The sequence below is a fragment of the Rhinoderma darwinii genome, chromosome 5, assembly GCF_050947455.1.
Source record: "Rhinoderma darwinii isolate aRhiDar2 chromosome 5, aRhiDar2.hap1, whole genome shotgun sequence".
In the NCBI taxonomy this organism is placed as follows: domain Eukaryota; kingdom Metazoa; phylum Chordata; class Amphibia; order Anura; family Rhinodermatidae; genus Rhinoderma; species Rhinoderma darwinii.
In genome coordinates, this window is record NC_134691.1 from 130538791 (window position 1) to 130560279 (window position 21489).

The 21489-nt window shown below is 43.9% G+C and overlaps 1 protein-coding gene across 3 annotated transcripts in view; it reads left to right on the forward strand.

The window, feature by feature from the left end:
* ZNF236 (zinc finger protein 236) overlaps window positions 1-21489 on the forward strand; it is a 169765-nt gene that overhangs the window by 79141 nt on the left and 69135 nt on the right. For all 3 annotated transcript variants that reach the window (XM_075826517.1, XM_075826515.1, XM_075826516.1), the window contains exons 19-22: window positions 644-795; window positions 4835-5053; window positions 8977-9262; window positions 13431-13534. In XM_075826517.1, coding sequence (XP_075682632.1) covers window positions 644-795; window positions 4835-5053; window positions 8977-9262; window positions 13431-13534 — 761 coding nt within the window. The remainder of the gene's footprint in view (window positions 1-643; window positions 796-4834; window positions 5054-8976; window positions 9263-13430; window positions 13535-21489) is intronic.

The window sequence follows — 21489 nt, forward strand, 5'->3', positions numbered from 1 at the left end:
TCCACTAACCAAGGAGTGCTGTCTCGTGTTTTGGAGGATTTGATTAATTTCTAGAGACACTGGTCACGTGCCCCAATGAAGCAGCACTGTTCTTTTTACATCCATAGAGTCAGGGTGCAATATTTCCCATTGGGGCACGTGACCAGTTTATTATGCGTAGTTTTCACTTTGGCCACTAAGCCTTATCATAGACTTCCTGTTGTGTTGAGTTCACTTCTACGCAGTCATCACAGGCAGGATTACAATGACAGGTAAACGCCTATATTTCGATAACACCAGATCCACCCTTGACATTAGATGATGGACACAGCTCCCCTCCTCCCCCTCCCTTCACAGTGACCTCTTCACAGGTCATAGGGCACGCCTAAAACACTATACCAGTATGCAGATACCATGTGGGTGCTGTAAAGAATATCTATAAATGCTGTTCACGCAGATCAAGGCAAGATGGCTGCCCACATAACTATGTATAGAAAATAGAATGAAAAGATCTATAATCCGAAAATAAAAACCTATCAGAAAAAATGTTTCGCGATTTGGTTTTATGTAATAAGAATAAAACTTGACCAATTACCTTGCTAATTTTATAATGTGACTGTTTGCACAGAGTAACATTTTTACCATCCATGCTTTTCTAATACAGATGTGAGTACTGTAATAAAGGTTTCAAGAAGTCCAGTCATTTGAAGCAACATGTTCGATCGCATACTGGAGAAAGACCATATAAGTGCTCTATATGCGGCCGTGGTTTTGTTTCATCTGGAGTACTTAAATCGCATGAAAAGACTCATACAGGTAAAGTGCCTAGTGAAGATGCACTAATGTTTCCAGTGTTCATGTTACATTCTGCATCAGCCAAGAATTTGTAAATGCGATGTGTTTAAAATGTTTATTTATCCTGAAGCCTTTTGCATCTCGTAGCGCCATCTGTCAGTCTGAGTCCTCAATGGTTTGTATGCACTCACAGTATAGGGTGATTAATTCTATTACAGAACATACTGTACTTCCATGATGAACTGGTCAGGGTAAAAAGGCTGCGTTTAGCAAAATCATGGGATATCATGGTATGTTGGCCATGGTTTTTCACAGAACTGCAGGTAAACAATCAAATAACAAATTCTGCTTCGCTCGTACATAGTGCAGTTGAAAAAGACAAATGTCAATTTTCAGGGAAGAAGAGAGGATGTGGATGTAAGGAAGGGGGAAGGTTAATCCTAGAACTTCATTACCTCGCTACTGAGCATGGCAAAACGCCCCATAAGGCATGAGCCAAGCTGCTCTAAAAGGGAATGCATTTTTTCCTGATGTGAAGTGGTGATCACACTGGATCAACATTCAAGCCAGATTTCTACCACAGAATTGCAGATAATTGAACCTTCAAATATATGTCATGGATTCCCTTACATGATGTACAGTTACATGCTTACCAACCGTCCCACATCTAGCGGGACCCTCACATATTTCGGGCAGTGTCCCAGGTATCTTGTGACACGTCCCGGTTTCAACTGTATCTGCGTCCTCAGGATTGGATTGGTGCAGGTGATGCAGTAACATCATCGCACCTATCTGCACCGAGTCACACAGAGCACAGATAGGAGGAGACCTGCAGAAAGATCTTCTCAATTCGTCGTGGGAACAGTGATAGGTATGTATTTATTTTATCATTTATAGGAGGCGCTATGGGGGCATTATACTGTGTTTGGGAGATACTATAGGGGCATAATATAGTGGGGAGGCACTATAGTTATTATACTTTGTGAAGGAGGCACTATGAGGGGCATTATGCTGTGTGGCAAAGCAATATGGGTATTATGTTGTGAGGAGGCACTATGAGGGCATTTATACTATGGGGAGGCAATTTTGGGGCATTGTAATGTATGTGGTGGGTGTTATGGGACATTATACTGTGTGGGCAGCACTATGTGGGCATTATAATGTAGGGAGGCACTTGTGGCATTATATTGTGGGGAGGCACTGGGGGCATTATCAGTGTTGCTAACCTCCACTTCAGTAATTTCTGAACAACTAATCGAAAAATCACGGCCAGACCAAAATTTTTTACAGGCACAGTACAAAATCAACAGTTAGTGATAAACCTGATGAGCCATAGGATTGGAATGACTGTCACTGAGTGAGTACTTGTCTGCTGCTGCTGGGAGCCTGCCTGCGTCCCTGTCTGTCTGTGTGCCTGGAACTTGCCAATCACAGCCCCCCTTGTTGCTTTCCCGCGCTAAGGTAGCGCTCAGTCAGTCAAGTACTCTTCACCGCATATTTTCAGAATCCACTGGACTTCTGCCATATACTCGCATTTCAGGCATCCTATTAGTCCATGGTGTACTCAATGCCCGCCCCATTTACTCTTTATTTCCACCTCAATGCCTGCCCCATTTACTCCTTGTTTAGCCTCCATGCCCATGCGCCACGGAGAATGGACAGCACACACAGTGTTGATGGGGTAATATGGGAATGATGGCTGGTATATACAGGGATGATAGGGGTTATATATGGGGATGATAGCTGTTATGTACAGGGATGATGAGGGTTATATACAGGGATGATGGGGGTTAAATACAGGGATGGTCATTATCCCTGTATATACCAGCCATCCTACCCGTATATAACCCCCATTATCCCTGTATATTACCCTATCAACACTGTATTTAGCCCCCAAGCATCCCTGTATATAACATTTGAGGTGGGCAATGTCCATTCACCGTGGCGTGCGGGCATTGGGGCTAAACAAGGAGTAAATGGGACGGGCATTAAGGACACCATGGACCAACAGGATGGTCCACAGACCAGCGGAATCTGAAAAAATGCCTCTCCACGGACTCCACCCCCACCACCACTAAGACCATGCTCTGCCTTATAGTGTAGTAACGTCACTGACGTAGTCTCATGTGACTGGTCCCCATGAGTCATGGCCGTGATCCCACCCCCTCTGCATGCCGCGGCCGCCGCTTGTTTTGTTCGTACTGCGCATATCAATTTATCATGCGCAGTGAAAACTTTCTGCAAAATAAAATAATTCACAGACAGGGTTTTCGTTTTTTTTGCGGGACACTTCGGACGGCAGAATAAAACCTGTTTTTTGTGGACTGTCTGTAAATTTACAGGCGGTTTTGTAACCCTGGGCATTATACTGTGTGGGGAGGCACTATGGGGACATAATATTGTTTGGGGGGCACTATGGGGCATGATATTGTGTGGGGGGCACTATAAAGGCAGGATAATATATGGGGCACTTTTTGCCATGGTACTGTATGGGGGCACAAAGTAAATATGTGTATGGGGAGAGGGATTGGGTGGGGTTAGAGGCAGGGCTAAACGTAAAAAAAAAATTGAGTTGTTGTTCCTCTTTACAATTAAGTTGGGAGGTATACAGTTACAGTATTTGACAGACGAGCTCCCACTGTAACGGCCAATATCAGAGAAACCTCTGACCGCAGGTAATAGCAACCACGGCATCCAAGGTGTTTGATGGAGGGAGAAGGCTCCCTCTGTCAGCCCATCGGCGCCTCGTGACACAATCAAGGTGTGCCAATGGGTTACCATGGCAGCCAGGGACCTAACAAAGGCCCACAGTTCTGCTAAAAAAATCTGTCCACTAGTCCCTGCTGGAGGCATGGCCTAATAGGTTACCTGTAAACGTAATATTGACAGGCAATAATGCTTTGGAATACTACAATTATTGCTTCAAGTCACCTAAGGCAAAAAAGAAAAATCTCCCCCACCCGCTCCCGCCAAAAAAATAATAAATAAATTACATTTTATGTTTCAATAAAAATTATTTGTTAAAAACTGTTCACCATAAAAATATACATATTTAAAATTGCCGCAATCATAATGACCCGTAGAATAAAGTTAACTTATTTTTACTGGAAAGTAAACAGCGAAGGGAAAAAATCCTCGAAAGATAATATTTTTTTTATTTTTAACATGCCCCAAAAAGACCATTTTTTTAAAAATGTGTACATTATATGTTTCCAAAAATGGTAACAACAAAAACTACCACCTGTCCTGCAAAAAAAAAAAAAAAAAAAAGCAGCCCTCGTGCGTCTATGTTGATGGAAAATTAGTCTTGGATTGTGGCGGCACAAAATTATTTTTTCCCATAAAACATGTTTTTATTGGGGCAAAATAACAAAACTGTACTTATTTGGTATCGGCATATTCGTACCGAACGGTAGAATAAAGCATGTTGTGTGAACGCACGGTAAACATACAGGAAAAAAAATAAACCGTAATGAAATTGCTGTTTTTTTTTTTGTTTTGCTTTTTTGCATCCCCCTCCAAAAATAGCTTTTTTTAGAACTAATCAATAAATTATGTATTTTGTCATAAAAAATACAATGCGTCCCACAAAAAAACAAATCCTCATACACCTACATAGAGGGAAAAAAAAAAAGTTTTGTCTCATGGAATGCGACGATAAGAACTGCTTTGTCCTTTAAGTCCAAAATAGGCCGGACTGTAAGGGGTTAAAAATAAATTTGGCTGAAGCTAAATTTTTATAATGGGCTTTGCTATAAAACAATAACATGTATTTGGCATATGTCATTATTACAGACTGTATATACCACTGCATAAAAAAGCAGTCTTGCCATTCAGGCCCTCTAGGAAAGCCCTTTTTTGTTACATACCGGTAAAAGCTTTTTACAATTCTTATTTATCATGAGGTGTTACATTTTTCAGAATAAATATATAGCAACAGTGCTAATAATATTATATGACTTGCACCAAATATGTAGCATAGGTATCTTTTAGCTCAGGGGAGAGTTTAGACGTGTCCCCTGTTGCATACGTTGATCTAATTTTGTTTCTCTTGTTCCAGGGGTTAAAGCATACAGCTGCACCATCTGTAATGCTGCCTTCACTACAAATGGTAGTCTGACCAGGCATATGTCCACACACATAAGCATGAAACCCTACAAGTGCCCTTTCTGTGATGAGACGTTCAGAACAACCGTGCACTGTAAAAAGCACATGAAGAAGCATCAGCATATCCCTCCGGACCTTGAGCCAGAGAATGATGGGACCACAAGAGAGGAAGGTAAGTCTCTGAACAAGTCTGTATATAAATGTGTGTGTGTGTGTGTGTGTGTGTGTGTGTGTGTGTGTGTATATGTTGAGTAGCTGTCTATAGAAGACTGTTACCTCAAATCATGTCTTACGATGAGGTATGAATTCAGAGAGGACCTATCGCCTCTCCCAATGTCTGTTTTAGGGCATGTTCACATCAGCGTTGTCTTTCTGTTGAGGGGTTCCATAGGAGCTTTCCATCGGGGGAACCTCCCACGGAAAGACAAACGGAAACCATGGCTTCCGTTGGCATCATCATTGATCTAAATGGTGACGGAAACGTTGCTAAGGTTTCCGTTTGCCTTTCTGTTGAGGGGTTCCCCCGACAGAAAGCTCCTACGGAACCCCTCAAGGGAAAGCCAACACTGATGCGAACATGCCCTTAGTAAATACTTGCATTCCCCATATAATAGCAATTCTGGGACACCTTTTCCTAGAACTCTGAAATGTGGTGTTCTTTTGTTATTCCTCCTGGAAATATATGAATACATTGACAATTGGGTTTTATGATTCCCCTTATCAATTAGAAATGTACCTACACAATCTGACACTGTTTAATCCATATGCAAAAAGACAACTCCACAGTCGGAACTTGTGTGCTATCAGATCTTCTTCACCTTGTAGTTCCACACACGGATGCAGGGGTGCATAGATCCATATGAACCTGTCACCACACTATATCTCCGAAAAGGGAATAAGGGAACAAATAGTGCAACACCCTTTGGACTAATTCACTTCATGCTTTTATTCCATACTTACAGGAAAGATAACATTTTAAAACATGATCAATAGCATGCGGCACGCCAAACGCTCTAGCCCAACCCTGGGTTTCGCCCTTTTGGCTTCCTCTGGGGCATGTACGAAGCCTGAAAGGCAAAACCTTGTGGCGATATCTACAGGAATGTAGGGGGTGCCATCTTTGGGGGTGCTATGTAAGAGGGGGCTGTTTGGCACTACCTGCAAGAGAGGCTGTTTTTGGCACTGCCTGCAAGGGAGGCTGTGTGGCACTAGCTACAGAGGGCTGAGTGGCACTACCTACAGGGGGCTGTGGCCGTATCTACAGAGTGAAGTGTGTGGCAAAAAATGTACAAATGAAATTCATCAATTTTTAAAACGGACAGGGAAAAAAACTGATGCAAAACGGGTCAAAATCGGCCGTTAAAAACGGAAACACGACCCGGAACGGATGGAAAACGGACGAGAAAAATGGATGAAAATGGCCGTTTTTATTGTCCAACACTCGGACCCTGTCAAGTGAATAGAGCCTTAGCATGCAGACTCAACTACATTGTCTTCATTTATATTTAAAAAAACACAGCATACCTCCTGCCTGTTTCTAGCATCAGGGAGTGGGAGAGATTGGCCTTAATCATAGAGATCCACACCTGTAACGTAAGAACTTTGGGATGCTTCTAGTGTGTGAGAATTGTCTTTTTAGTATAAAATAAAAGAAGCATCATAAGTGACCTGGAAATCACAGGGTGTATTAGTTCCGCAACCAAGAGCAGTAAACATATTTTGGGGTCCAGTATTCTCCGAAAGCCTATCTTGAGTTCAATATATTCCATGGGGTCTGTCCAGAAATCATTAATGACCGGACAATCCCAAAACATATGTAAGAAAGAGCTATCTGCTACAGAGCAACATTGGCAAGTGGGAGAGGCTAACCTCCCCATCCTAAACAATTTAACAGGAGTGTAATAAATTTGATGAAAATTCACCTGTATAAGACAGTCCCTGGGTGAAATAGGAGGGCCAGTCAAAGAGTCTAACAGTTCTTCGTGCTCATTAGCAGATAGAGATGGGATTGTTTGGGACCATCTGTCCAAAGCTGTATTAAGTTTGTTAGAGGAAACACCTAGTAGCTGCTTATAAAATAAGGACAGGGATTTGACTAACATGTCCTGCGTTGCCCAATCCTCCAAAGGGGAGGTACACAGTCTAACATCATAACCCGCAAAATGCGACCAGAGAGCACATCTAAGATGGAAATATCGAAACCTAATATTTTAGAACTAAGCTGCGTGAAGGTGGCTACTTTGTCCTCCAGGACAACATCCCCCAATATCAGAATACCTAGGGTTGCCCACACACCAGGGTCAGAAAGTCTACGTATATGCGGTAGAAGAGGATTGTACCACAATGGCATAGCAGGCGACCAAGTCCCCTCCACGTAACCTCTGCCATACCTTCAATGTAGTTTGCATTGGAATGAAAGTGAGTAACCTGGCGGGGGAGCCAATCTATACAAAGAGTTGACTAGAGTCTTATAAGAACCCAGATGCAAGGCCTGAAGATCCTTGGAGGGATTTGTATGTCTATGGGTAAACCACCACCAAACAAATACCAGCTTACTTGCTTGAAGAAACAGGTAGAGATTCTGGAGGGCCAAACCGCCTTCCTCAATGGGCAGATGCAAAGTATTGAGTTCAAGTCTAGGAGGCCCACCCACCCAAATAAAGGATCTAAGATCCCTATCCACATTAGAGTACAACGAAAGAGGCAACCACACAGGGGAGTTATGAAGTAGGTATAGGAATCTGGGAAGAGACTTCATTTTAAAAAGGTGAATGTGACCCGTCATTGTAAGATGGGGTTTCCATCTTTCAAAATCTGCTTTAAGTCCTTTTATCAGAGGGGTCATATTATCACGTATAAAACTACGTATATCAGCGGTAATTATCACTCCGAGATATGTACGTTTATCCGCTTATTGTAAAGGGGGAGGAACTAGGGAAGCCCTATCCAATGCCAAAACCAGAGACTTGGACCAGTTGACACACAAGCCAGAGTAGGAGGCAAATGCGTTTAAATAAGGCCAATACTGCTTGCAAGGAAGGCCCAGAATAGTTGAGAAACAAAAGTGTATCCTACATAGAGACACGTTCCTCACGTCCTCCTAGCATGAAGCCTGTATATCAGTAGAGTGTCGTATGGCTATAGCCACAGGTTCAGTGGCCAAGTCAAAAAGGGAAGGGGAGAGAGGACAGCACTCTCTAGTTCCTTGGCTTGAAACCAAAGGGGGAAAAAAAGAGTACACAGCGCCACATGGTGCAAGATAAACCTGGTGGATAAGGTAGAACAATTGCAAGGAAAGGTGATTGTGCTGTAAGTATGTATAGATTTAAAACAGCCTAGTTCCTCGGCTTAGCGCAAAGGGTAGGGAGATATGACAATTGGTGCGTACAATAGCTATGGGTTGAGAATAGAGTAGTCGTATTCATTGGATAAACTTGGGACCACAGCCAAATCTACGCAATACAGACTAAAGGTAAGACCGTTCGACTGAAGCAAAGGCTTTTTCCAAATCTAAGGAGACAATAACTCAGGAACCAGAATTACTAGGAATGGATAACAAGTTCGTAGCCTTACCCAGCATAAAGCCCGACTGATCAGTGTGGATGATATGAGAAATATATTTTTTGAAATGCATTGCTAAGATCTTTGCAAGAATTTTAATATAGCAGTTGAGAAGCGATATGGGTAGATATGATCCACATTCTTTAGGATCCTTGCGAGGTTTAAAAATTAGGACTTTGAGTGCCTCTCTCATAGAGGGGGGAGGGCCTCCTCAACAAACATGGAATGGAAAAGGGAGTGAAGATGGGGAGCAATTACCTCAACATGAACTTTATACCATTCAATGGGTAGCCTGACTAAGCCTGGAGTCTTCCTATTTGGAAAGGAGCTAATGGCTGTAGTGATCTCCTGGACATAGAGCTCGGCCTCAAGGGAACTGACATCTACACAATGTGCCTCGTTTGAAAGTATTGTCTAATGCTATGAGTTCTGTACTCTAGTGACTGAGAGGTTAACATAAATCATAAAATATCACGGTATACTACAAACTTTGGACCTATTTGTTAACATTCATTGAAACCCTGCTTTGAATAGGAGATGTATGCCTTGAAGAAGATGATGAAAATGGTGAAAGAACTGCATCAAGGAAGTCTCGTCACGGAGTCATAACCTTCACTGAAGAGGAAACGGCTGAATTGGCAAAGATTCGGCCGAGAGAAGGAGCCACAATCTCCGAGAAGGTGCTGGTCCAGTCCGCAGCAGAAAAAGATCGTATAAGTGAGATTAAAGATAAGCAGGCTGAACTGGAAACTGAGCCCAAGTTTGCCAACTGCTGCACATATTGTCCTAAAAGCTTTAAAAAGCCCAGTGACTTAATCAGGTATAAGATTTGCCTTTCATTCTTTCATCCCTTAACCAATGCAATGACTTCCTTGGTGTATAAAAATACATGTATTGGCAGGAAGTATAAACTTCCATGACATTTTTAATTTGGTTAATCCTATCTGTTTTTATATAAAGGAATTAATTATTTGCTTGTCAATCGTGTATTCCGAGAAAAAAGGAAACATTTAACAAGTTGAGCTTAAAGGGTACATGTCGTTTCATTTGACTTTTGAAGATAAGCTACCATGTGTGTGTACATGAAGAGTAGCACTATTTCTGGCCATTATAAGACTTTGATTTTGTCATTTTTAGCAGTTTTCCCCTTTGCCTGCTATATCTGAGGTTTTCATTTCTCTGTGAACTGGGGGATGGAGACTAGCTGCCATACACTGCACACTGTAAGAAGACGAGAATCCGTTCCATAACCTTCTCTCTTACTCACTAGCAGCCCCAGGATCAGGCAGGACATACATAGAGAAGTACTGACCTGTACAGATATGAATAAAGTGTTTTGGTTGTGATAGAAAGTTCCTCTGCCTGTCCTTCTTCTTTTATCTCCTGCACTTCCTATTCACTCCCCACTCCCCTCTCTATATGCCTCCATAGACATGTGTAATCTGATACATGTGAGCTGCAGCCCGACTGGAGACGGATATAGCTGAATTTTCAGAGTAAAAGTCAGTTTAGCAGAGGGAGGGGGAGTAGGAGAACAGCCAGATAAGAGCGGAAGGAGGCTTGTTACTCTGATAAGATACATTACAAAGTTTCTTATAATCGCCTGTACTATTCAGTTATGCAAAGTTTTTTTTAAATTACAGTGCCAGTTAAGTCTACACTTCTAGTTGGAGACCACATTTTGAGAAGCTCCCAGCAGAGTCCTTTATCGGTCTTTTGCGGATCTTAAAGAGGCTCTGTCACCAGATTTTGCAACCCCTATCTCCTATTGCAGCAGATAGGCGCTGCAATGTAGATAAGAGTAGCGTTTTGTTTTTTTCAAAAACGAGCATTTTTGGCCAAGTTATGACCATTTTTATATTTATGCAAATGAGGCTTTCTTAAGTACAACTGGGCGTGTTTAAAGTTATGTACAAGTGGGTGTTGTGAATAGAAGTGTATGATGCTGACGAATCAGCATCATCCACTTCTCTTCGTTAACACCCAGCTTCTGGCAGTGCACAGACACACAGCGTGTTCTCGAGAGATCACGCAGTGACGTCACTTCCTGCCCCAGGTCCTGCATCGTGTCGGACGAGCGAGGACACATCGGCACCAGGCGACAGAGGCTACATCGACTTACCTGCAAACGCCGATGCTGCTGCAGAATGAACTGTCGCCTGGTGCCGATGTGTCCTCGCTCGTCCGACACGATGCAGGACCTGGGGCAGGAAGTGACGTCACAGCGTGATCTCTCGAGAACACGCTGTGTGTCTGTGCACTGCCAGAAGCTGGGTGGTAACGAAGAGAAGTGGATGATGCTGATTCGTCAGCATCATACACTTCTATTCACAACGCCCAGCTAGTAAAAGAAGTAAAAACGCCCAGATGTACATACACAATACACGCCCACTTGTACATAACTTTAAACACGCCCAGTTGTACTTAAGAAAGCCTCATTTGCATAAATATAAAAATGGTCATAACTTGGCCAAAAATGCTCGTTTTTGAAAAAAAAAAAAACTTTACTCTTATCTACATTGCAGCGCCGATCTGCTGCAATAGCAGATAGGGGTTGCAAAATCTGGTGACAGAGCCTCTTTAAAGGGGGATTTCGGTTTTATGTAAATAAATCTAATTTGACGTATAATAAAAAGTTACTTTCGAATATAATTTTGTTTCAATTCCTTGTTCAGTATAGAACCGCTCACTTGTAACAAGCTGCATACCTGTGATAGCGGCACAGGACAGGTTTTTTGCCTCTGACTTGAAAACTGTGAGATTGAAATACAACACATATAACAATCTGCTTTATTATTCACCATATCACAAGTCCTATCGGATAATTTAACTGTGGGCGTATTCATTTTTCATTTAATACTAACGCGTACAGATTTAGGTAACAGCATGTTATACAAGATAGTTTAATAGAGGAGCTGAATTTGTTGTCTCCTAAAATACTGTTTTATATTTGAATTTGTACTTTGCATTACAATGATACTTAAGGTATTATCTGATATTTATCTAACATCATTTTCTAAGCTGCTCTACCAGTAATCATTGATTGCCTCTCTGCCTGATCTGATCATCGCCACTCTAAAAAATAAATATGTTGCCTGTTACTGCTGATGATGTTCATGATCGGAATGGATCTAGAATTTCGTTGTTGAAAATGCTAAATTACTTGGATAATATTTTGAATAAATTCGTTTTTGTACTCATGTCCTTACCATAACATTATTTGAAATAAGTATCCAGCTATCAGAACGTTTTCAATTGGAATGAATATGAACACATTTTGGTTAATGGTTATATTTATTGAGCTAAATGTTTTTGGATCCAGCTAAAGTGCTTGCCGCGATCTCTCTCTCTTCCATCCTTACAAGCGCCTTGGTTTTAAGTGCAGCTCTATATAATCATTGCCTTCTCTGTATGTTTGTTTATTGGGCACTCCTCCAAAGTAAAAAATAATTCTTGTCCATGGCTGTGTTTGATATTAAAGTAGGCACTGGATAAAACTACTTACCGCTCTTTGACTGACTAAACTTGTCTAAAAGTCTCATGTGTGGCTATCCCTGTCTGTCTACGCTGTGAAGGGACTTCCTCCCACAGGTCCTTCACTGGAGTGATGGACGAGTCAACAGACATCTCCTTCAGCCATGCCAGGACGTTTATCAGAATCTGCAGCGGCTGGAGGCGATGTCTGTTGACTCTTCCATCGCTCCGGTGAAGGACCCGTGGGAGGAATTCCCTCACATCGTGATCTCGCGAGTTCACGCTGTGCAGTGACACAAGCTGGGCATGAATGAAGAGAAGTGTATAACGCTGATTGGTCAGCGTCATAAACTTCTCTTTACAACACCCACTTGGTAAAAAGTAAAAAAAGTTGGTCATTAAGAACTAATTACCATAAATATAAAATTGTTCATAACTTGCTCAAAAATGATCATTTTTCAAACTAAAAACCACTGTTGTTATCTACATTACAGTGCCTATCAGATTAGGTAGGAGATAGGGCACTTATAAACTGGTGACAGAGCCTCTTTAAGTCCCACAGATGCTCAATCAGATTGAGATCCGGAGAATTTGGAGGCCAAGTCAACACAGTGAACATTTGCAATTTTTCTCAAACCATTCCTGAATAATTTTTGCGGTGTGGCAGGGCTCTTTATCCTGTTGAAAAAGGCCACTGCCATTAGGGAATGTTTCAAAGTAACATCCACATGAATGCCAGGACCCAAGGTTACCCAGCAGAACATTGCCCAGAGTATCCCACTTCCTCACCCCAGCTTGCCTTCTCATAGTGCATCCTGGTGCCATCTCTTCCCCATGTAAGCAAAGCACACCCTCCCGGCCACCCACATGATGTAAAAGAAAATGTGATTTGTCAAGCCAGGTCACCTTCCACCATTGTCCAGTTCTGATGCTGATCTTCCATTGTAGCGGCTTTCCGAAGTAAACAGAGGTCAGCATGGGCACTCTGACCAGTCTGCGGCTACGCATCCCCAAAAGCCGCAAGCTGCGATGCACTTGATTTTTTTTTTTTTTTTACCATAGCCAGCATTAACTTATTCAGCAATTTGTGCTGCAGTAGCTCTTCTGTGGGATCAGACCAAATGGACAACCCACACGCATTAATGATCCTTGGGCGCCCATGAACTTGTCACCAGTTCACATGTGTCCTTCCATGGACCACTTTTTGTAGGTGCTGACCACTACATACTGGGAACACCATACAAGACATGCTGTTTTGGAGGTGCAATGAGCCAGTTGTCCAGCCCTCACAATTTGGTCCTTGTTAAAATCACTCAGATCCTTATGCTTGCCCATTTTTCCTGTTCCCAACATATTCGCTTCAAGAACTGACTGTTCACTCGCTGCCTAATATATTCCACCCCTTGACAGGTGCTGTTGTAAAGAAAAAAATAATGTTATTCACTTCACCTGTCAGTTGTTTTATTTCTATGTCTGAACGGTGTATATTTTAATACTATTGTTATTCCTTTCAGGCATGTACGTATTCACACTGGAGAAAAACCTTTTAAATGTGATGACTGTGGAAAGCATTTTACAGTAAAATCAACACTTGATTCCCATGTGAAAACACATGCAGGTTAGTAAATAGGCATGTTACTTTGCCGTATGTTCTGTACATGCATAGCAGAATGTCTTCCTATTATAGATCTTTTATTTTTTCAAGCTGTGATGTTTTGTTGATCTTCTACTCGTTGATCCTTTTCTCCTTGATCCTGTAACGAGTAGGGAAAATAGGTCACAAAACCGGTTCTGCCACTGTGTGTCCCTGATGAGATGAGAGAAGTTTCTAAAAAAAATATAGGAGGCAATTTCTGTCTGGCAAGGTGATTCTGAAAGGAGTTTAGCTACATTTTGAAATATCGTTTTAAACGTATAAGACTTTGAGAGTGTATAAGAGTATAACTAAAATTAGGTGCAAGGTTTGTAGGTGCAACAGTGTGAGAAAAGAAAATGAGCAAAATAAAAATTGTATAGAAATTCTTAAAATTCTATGAGATGACCTAGCACTAAGTATGGGCAGTTTTATCAAATATATACACTCAGTGGCCTCTTTTTATTAGGCACACCTATAGCCTTGCTAATAATGTAAAAGTCTTATCAGATAATCGTATATCCGCAACCCTTTATGTACTTCTGTACTATAAGATAATTCTAAAGTGGCTAAGATGTTTAAGGGGGTTTTGCACTGGGCAATTATCATGCAGACGAATGTTCATATAATGCTCGTTGCCGATAATTGTCCTATGTAAACAGGGCAGCGATCATCTGATGAACGAGCCAATGCTCAATCATCTGCTGATCATATAGTTTTAAAAAAGTTAAATATTATCATTGTTGGCAGCACATCTCCCTCAGAGTAACGACCGCTCGTCCCCATCCATATCTCTGTGTGACAGGAGCAAACAATGTCTCGTTGATCGGCGCTCGCTGGATCGGCCTATTGTCGGCTGGTGTAAAAGGCCCTTCAGACATAACGCCAACAAGTAAAATGATCATAGTGATTGAGGATTTGTAGCTAGTGCCATAAGGGATCGTTTAAAGGGAAGGTGTCATGATTATTTTTATAAAATATAAACAAAAATTTTATTTATTAGTGTTGTGACTTTAAACTTTTTACTGTGTTCTTACTTTTACTTCTCTATGGGGGCTGCCATTTTTTTTTTCATCTCTGTATTGTCGATTAACGACACATACAGAGATGGAATACGGCACATACAACCCCATAGAGAATGCGAACGGGAGCCGTTCCATGACTACTTCCGGCCGCGGCTTCCGGCCATATGTTCAACGAAGCGAAGGCACAAGGAGCATAGACCAGCGGCGGCGGCAGGAGCAGGTAATTTATGTTCGTGTATGTGATGTGTGTTTTTATGTTCGTGTGATACTGTCTGCTGAGCCCTGTATCTAATCCTCCTACACTGTGCAGTCGCTCAGAAAATGGCGGCACACCATGTAGAAGGTTTGAAGACATTCAAACCCTTCCTTCTCCTGGCACTAGCCAGAATAAGGGAGGGGGGATTGTGTGAGGACACTAGAGGAGAGTGTGTCCACCCCGAATTTGCAGCATAAATCAATGAGGTTACTTTACCACAGTGACCATGCTGCAATTTTGGGAACTGCTCCCTCTAGTGACCAGCACATGGAAATGTTCTAAATTAGAATCTAATTTTATAATATTTCCTGACTTGTGAAAAAGGGCCTAGGTGCTGTTAGAATAGTGATACAGATAATGGTGGGAGGGAAGGGGAAGGAGACATACTAAAATCAAAGATTAAAAGGGAGGGAGGAATATCACAGGTTACATACATCAGTCTCTCTAGTAACAGTCATGCAAAGTTCTCCGGAATACAAACCAAAAGAAAGAGGCAGCACACCCGCATAAGTGCAAAATGAAGGGTTTATTCACCCAATGCAACAGGCGACCTTTCACCTTCTCAATGAAAGCATTATCAAGCATAATTCTTTTGGATACGTTCCGGAGAACTTTGCATAACTGTGTCTGGTGGGATCCATGGTCCAGATCCTTGAGGTTTAACACCCGTTATTCCTCTTGTTGTGCAGCTCCTACCTTGCTCTATTTTGACTCAGTCTCTCTAGTGTAACGTCTGTGGCCGCGGCCCGTCGTTCTGACTTACCCTCTGACGGCCGCGGCCATGGATGTGTGAGGTGTGAGTGCTCGGCGGCATCTCCCTCCTGAGAGACGCCGACACTCACTTCCTGGTTCTGTGACTGTCTGCCGCAGGGTGCGCGCACGGCCTTAATAGGGCCAGTGCGCGCATAATTGCAGGAAGTCTGCAATCTGTCCAGAATGCTGCTGGACTATAAAAAGGGTTCTGCCCTCTTGATCTTCGCCTGAGCGTTGTTGTGTACCTAAAGTTTGTCTTGCAAATGGTCTCCTAGTGTTTTCCAGTTCCCAGTGTTACCCGTTCCTGCTGCCTATACCCTGTATCCCGTGCTACCGTGCCTCTGTGCCATCTAGAGTCGAAGTCGAGTTGTGTCTTCCGCTGCCTCTACTGCATCACACCCCGCCGGGTGTCTGTCTACTGCTGGAGCCTTATCTTCAGCCTGAATCACCGCTACTGTCTACATTGCCTCAGGTACCCTTCCTGGACTATAAACTTTGTATTGTATCTGTTTGGGAAGCTGCTATTCCGCTATGCGGTACGGCCCAGTGGGTCCACACCCCGTGGCGTGACAGTACGCTCAGGCCATGAACCCCGCTGGTCAATTTATGGGCCTGTCACCTTCCCAAGCTATGCAGGTGGACCGACTTAAACTCTCAGTCCAGGAGAAGCCGCGCAGGCGCACCTCTGGACTCTGCTTTTATTGCTGCTTCACTGGCCATGTCATGTGTCTGTGTCCCCAGAAGCCAAAAACCCAGACGCCTAGGATTGGTTGGGGAGACAACCATGGTCGCAGGCGAGAGGCCTCAACTTGTCTCTGCCTACCTGGACTCTGGCTTTGCAGCCAATTTCATCTGCCAAGAGCTTGTGGACCTGCTTCATTTGCCTTCTGTTCTGCTGGAAAGGCCGTTGATCGTTGCCTCGGTAGATGGACTGCTGCTGCCTGATCCTATTTTATCCGTGACCAAGCCGCTGAGGCTTCAAGTGGGAGCCCTCCATTCCGAGCTCATCTCCCTGTTTGTCCTGCCCAAAGCCGTCAACCCCTTGCTGCTGGGTTTGCCTTGGCTCCATCTACACACCCCAGTCCTGGATTGGAACTCTGGAGAGGTTCTCCAGTGGGGTCCCAAGTGTCTCGGTCGCTGTCTGGGGCATATCCATTCGCCTCAGTCTTCTTCACATCAGTCATTGGCAGGGTTGCCTTCTTGTTACTCTTCTCAGATGTCTTCGACAAGAAGGAAGCAGAGACATTGCCACCACATCGAGCATATGATTGTCCTATCGACTTAGTTCCTGATTTGTCCCCTCCTCGCGGTAGAGTATACCCTCTCTCCTTACCTGAAACCCAGTCTATGTCGGCCTACATTAAGGAGAATTTGGAGAGGGGCTTCATACGTAAATCCTCATCCCTGGCTGGAAAAAAGATGGATCCCTCCGACCCTGAATTGACTACCGGGGCCTCAACCAGATCACGGTGAAGAACAGGTACCCATTGCCTTTGATTTCAGAGCTGTTTGATCGCATACGGGGGGCACATATTTTTTTCTAAGCTAGACCTGCGTGAGGCCTATAATCCAATCCGGATTCGTCAGGGTGACGAGTGGAAGACTGCATTTAATACACATGATGGGCACTAAGTATACCTGGTCACGCCCTTCTGCCTGTGTAACGCCCCCGCGGTGTTTGAAGAATTTGTCAATGACATTTTTCGTGATCTCCTCTATGTCTGTGTTGCGGTGTATCTCTATAATGTTTTGATTTTTTTCCCCCCAGATCCTGTAACTCATCAGAGTCATGTCCGCCAGGTGTTGCTCGATTTAAGGGAGAATCCTCTTTATGCCAAGCTGGAGAAGTACGTGTTTTGAAAAAAAAAAGTCTCTACCCTTCCTGGGTTATATCGTCTCCGATCAGGGTCTCAAAATGGACCCTGAGAAGGTAAAGGCTGTCCTGGAGTGGCCCCGCCCCCAAGGCTTAAGGGTCATACAACGCTTCCTAGGATTTGCCAACTTCTACCGGCCTTTCATCCCCGACTTCTCTTCTTTGACAGATCACATCTCTACTCTCACCAAAAAGGGCATGAATGCCAAAGTGTGGACTCCGGAAGCTGAAGCTGCATTTAAAACCTTAAAAAAGGCTTTCACGTCAGTCTCTTTTCTTCATCACCCTGATGTATCCCTACAGTTTTCGTTAGTGGTGGACGCTTCCTCTGTTGGTGCTGGTGCACTTTTGTTCCAGCGGGGTTCGAAAGGCAAGACTGTGGTATGTGGTTACTATTCTAAACTGTTTTCTCCCACAGAGCGCAACTACTTGATTGGGGATCGGGAGTTACTGGCCATCAAGCTGCCCCTGCAGGAGTGGAGACACCTACTAGAAGGCGCAGCTCATCCTATCCTGGTCTTCATAGACCACAAGAACCTGACCTATCTTCAGATGGCTCAACGGCTGAGTGGTCGCTGTTCTTTGCTTGGTTCAGGTACGAACTCCACTACCGACCTGCCGACAAGAATGTGAGGGCCGAGGCCTTGTCTAGGTCATTTGAGACCGAGGACACTGTGGAGTCCCCACAGAATATTATTGATTCTTCCTGGATCTTCTCTGTTAACCCTCTGCAAGTTAGAGACATTCCTTTGGGAAGGACTTTTGTACGTCTGGCAGACAGAGAAAGAATCCTTCGCTGGGGTCACAGTTCGAAGCAGGCAGGTCACGCGGGTGCCCGTAAGACCCGAGACCTAATTGCTTTTCTGTTCTGGTGGCCCACGCTGCCCAAAGACGTCATGGACTTTGTCTCCTCTTGTACGGTATGCGCAGCAAATAAAGTTGCCCACTCCAGACCAGTTGGTCTGCTCCAACTACTACCTGTGCCTGATGCCACCTGGCAACATGTTGCAATGGACTTCATCATGGATCTGCCTCTCTCTGCTGGGTGCATTGTGATCATGGTGGTGGTGGATTGATTTTCCAAAATGGCTCATTTTAATCCCCTGACTGGCCTGCCTTCTGCTACTCGACTGGCCAACCTCTAAGTCCAATACATCTTCCGTCTGCACGGCTTGCCTCTGCACCTTGTCTCGGATCGAGGGGTCCAGTTCACCTCTAAGTTCTGGAGAGAACTCTGCGGTCTCCTCGATGTAAAGTTGCACTTATTCTCGGCCTACCATCCCCAGTCCAATGGTCAAGTCGAGAGGGTTAACCAGATTATGGAGAACTATCTGCGGCACTTTTTCTCCAGGCGGCATTATGACTGGGTGCAGCTGCTACCGTGGGCTGAGTTCTCCTATAATAACTATACCAGTGAGTCCACCACCTCCAGTCCGTTCTTCATTGTCTACGGCCAACATCCTCAAATACCTCTTCCTGTCTCTACTATGTCCCAGGTGCCTGCATCTGACTCTACCTTCAGGGACTTTCTGCAGATATGGCAACAAACCCGATCTTCTATTCTGCTGGTGGTGGACCGCATGAAGGGATAGGCAGACACTAGAAGATGAGAGCCTTCTCCGTTACTTCCAGGTACGAAGGTCTGGCTGTCTTCCAGGAATATCCGGCTGAGGTGCCCTCTTGCAAATTTGCTCCCAGGTTCCTCGGAGCCTTAGAGATTCTGCTACAAATTAACCCTGTGTCTTACAAACTTCGGCTGCCTCCTACCCTCAAGATCCCTAACTCCTTCCATGTCTCCCTGCTGAAGCCCGTGGTCCTGAACTGCTACTCCAGGACTCCTAGTTCTGCAGTGGCTCCTGAAGGCTCGTCAGGGATTTTCGAGGGAAGTGACAACCTAGCCACCAAGAAAGTTGGAGGAAGGACGTTTTATTTGGTGGATTGGAGGGGATTTGTTCAAGAAGAGAGGTCTTGGGAGCCAAAGGAGAACATCGATGCTCCTGTCCTCATGAGGAAGTTTCTCTCCCTCTCTGGTCCCAAGAAGAGGGGGTGTAAGAGGGGGGACACTGTAACGTCTATGCCTGCGGCCAGTCGTTCTGACTTACCCTCTGACGGCCGCGGCCATGAACCTGTGAGTGCTCGGCGGCATCTCCCTCCTGAGAGACGCCGGCACTCACTTCCTGGTTCTGTGACTCTCTGCCGCAGGGAGTGCACACCCGTGCGTGCACGGCCTTAATAGGGCCAGTGCGCGCATAATTGCAGGAAGTCTGCAATCAGTCCAGAATGCTGCTGGACTATAAAAAGGGTTCTGCCCTCTTGATCTTCGCCTGAGCGTTGTTGTGTACCTAAAGTTTGTATGCAAATGGTCTTCTAGTGTTTTCCAGTTCCCAGTGTTACCCATTCCTGCTGCCTGTATCCTGTGCTACCGTGCCTTTGTGCCATCTAGAGTTGAAGTCGAGTTGTGTCTTCCACTGCCTCTACTGCGTCACACCCCTGCCGGGTGTCTGTCTACTGCCGGAGCCTTATCTGCAGCCTGAATCACCGCTACTGTCTACATTGCCTCAGTACCCTTCCTGGACTATAGACTTTGGCCAGCTGCTATTCCGCTATGCGGTACGGCCCAGTGTGTCCACACCCCGCGCTGTGACAGCTAGTAAAGTGGTATATGAATATTAAGGCTTGGATAGACCAATATAGCCGTATCAGAATAACTATGAAACCATTCCAAAATAGACTATCCAAGGTTGCCAAATCTTTGAAAATTGGGATTCTTTATCAGTTACCAAACTATGTAGTCGATCACTAATCATTATCGAGTGCAGTTTATGTTTTACAAAATCTAATGTAATAGTGGTTTTCTTCGGAGGAAGTAGCTATTGCTATCTTGGCAGCTAAAAATAGGAAGGAGACAAATCTATGATCTTCTTTGGAGAGTCCTGGGACAGTCTCATTCAGTAACGCCTGTGTAGAGAATAAACGCAGATTAAGTGAGGTAATGGAGTACAACATATTATACACCCATATCCAGAAGGGTTTCACTTTAGGGCAATCCCAACATATATGCAAGGGTGCACCGATATGCCCACAGTTGCGAAAGCACAGAGGGGATGAGGTTGGAAACATTGCTGCTAATATTAATGGGACTAAATACCAGTGTAACAATACCTTATAGTTCGCTTCAATCGAAGTGTTAATTGATATTTTTGCAGTTCTCTCTGCCATATCTTGCCATTCTCTTAATGAGAAGGTCTTTGATAGATCTCTTTCTCAAACCACCATGTATGGAAGTTTTGTGTTGGTGTAGACAAGTGAGAGTATTTCAGAGATAGGATATGGTGACTATCAGACATATTCAAACATAGGCCTTCAATAGGTGAGTATACCATGATATTAGGAGAGCGGGTTTTTAAAGAGTCTAAATAGTGTTTAATCTGCGAATATTGGAAACATTCATTATCATGCATAGTTTGATAGAATTCACGGGAACGAATACCTAATCTATCAATAAAGTTCCCAATACGATAGAGATCTTTTGTCTATCTACCACTTAAAACTTTCCGATTGAAGACTTGGCAAAAAAGCTGGGTTATTAAAGTCTACTTGCTGGTAAATGAGGAGAAATAGTCATATAACTTGCCTATCCTGTCCCAGAATGCAAGAGCAGAGGAGAGGAGCGGGCACAAAACCAACGGGCGCGATTTCGGAGTCATGCACAGCAGTATGGAAGGAGTTACGTGTTGTTCAATGGAGGCCCAACGTGGATAAGACCTTAATTTGTGAAGTGTAATTATAGGGGTCAATCTGGCAGCATAATAGTATTTGGCCAAATTAGCAAATCCAAGACCACCGTTTAACTTTGGGGGCGTATATAACAGACAGAGACTCTAGGCCATTTTGAGCCCCCCAAAAAACAGTTAATATCTTTCTGTAGGGTTTTAAATGGGTATAAAATTCTAGGTAGGAGAGTCATCTTAATGGCAGTGATTCGACCTGACCGGGATAAGTTAAGTAACAACCAGTGAGACTGATCCTCAAG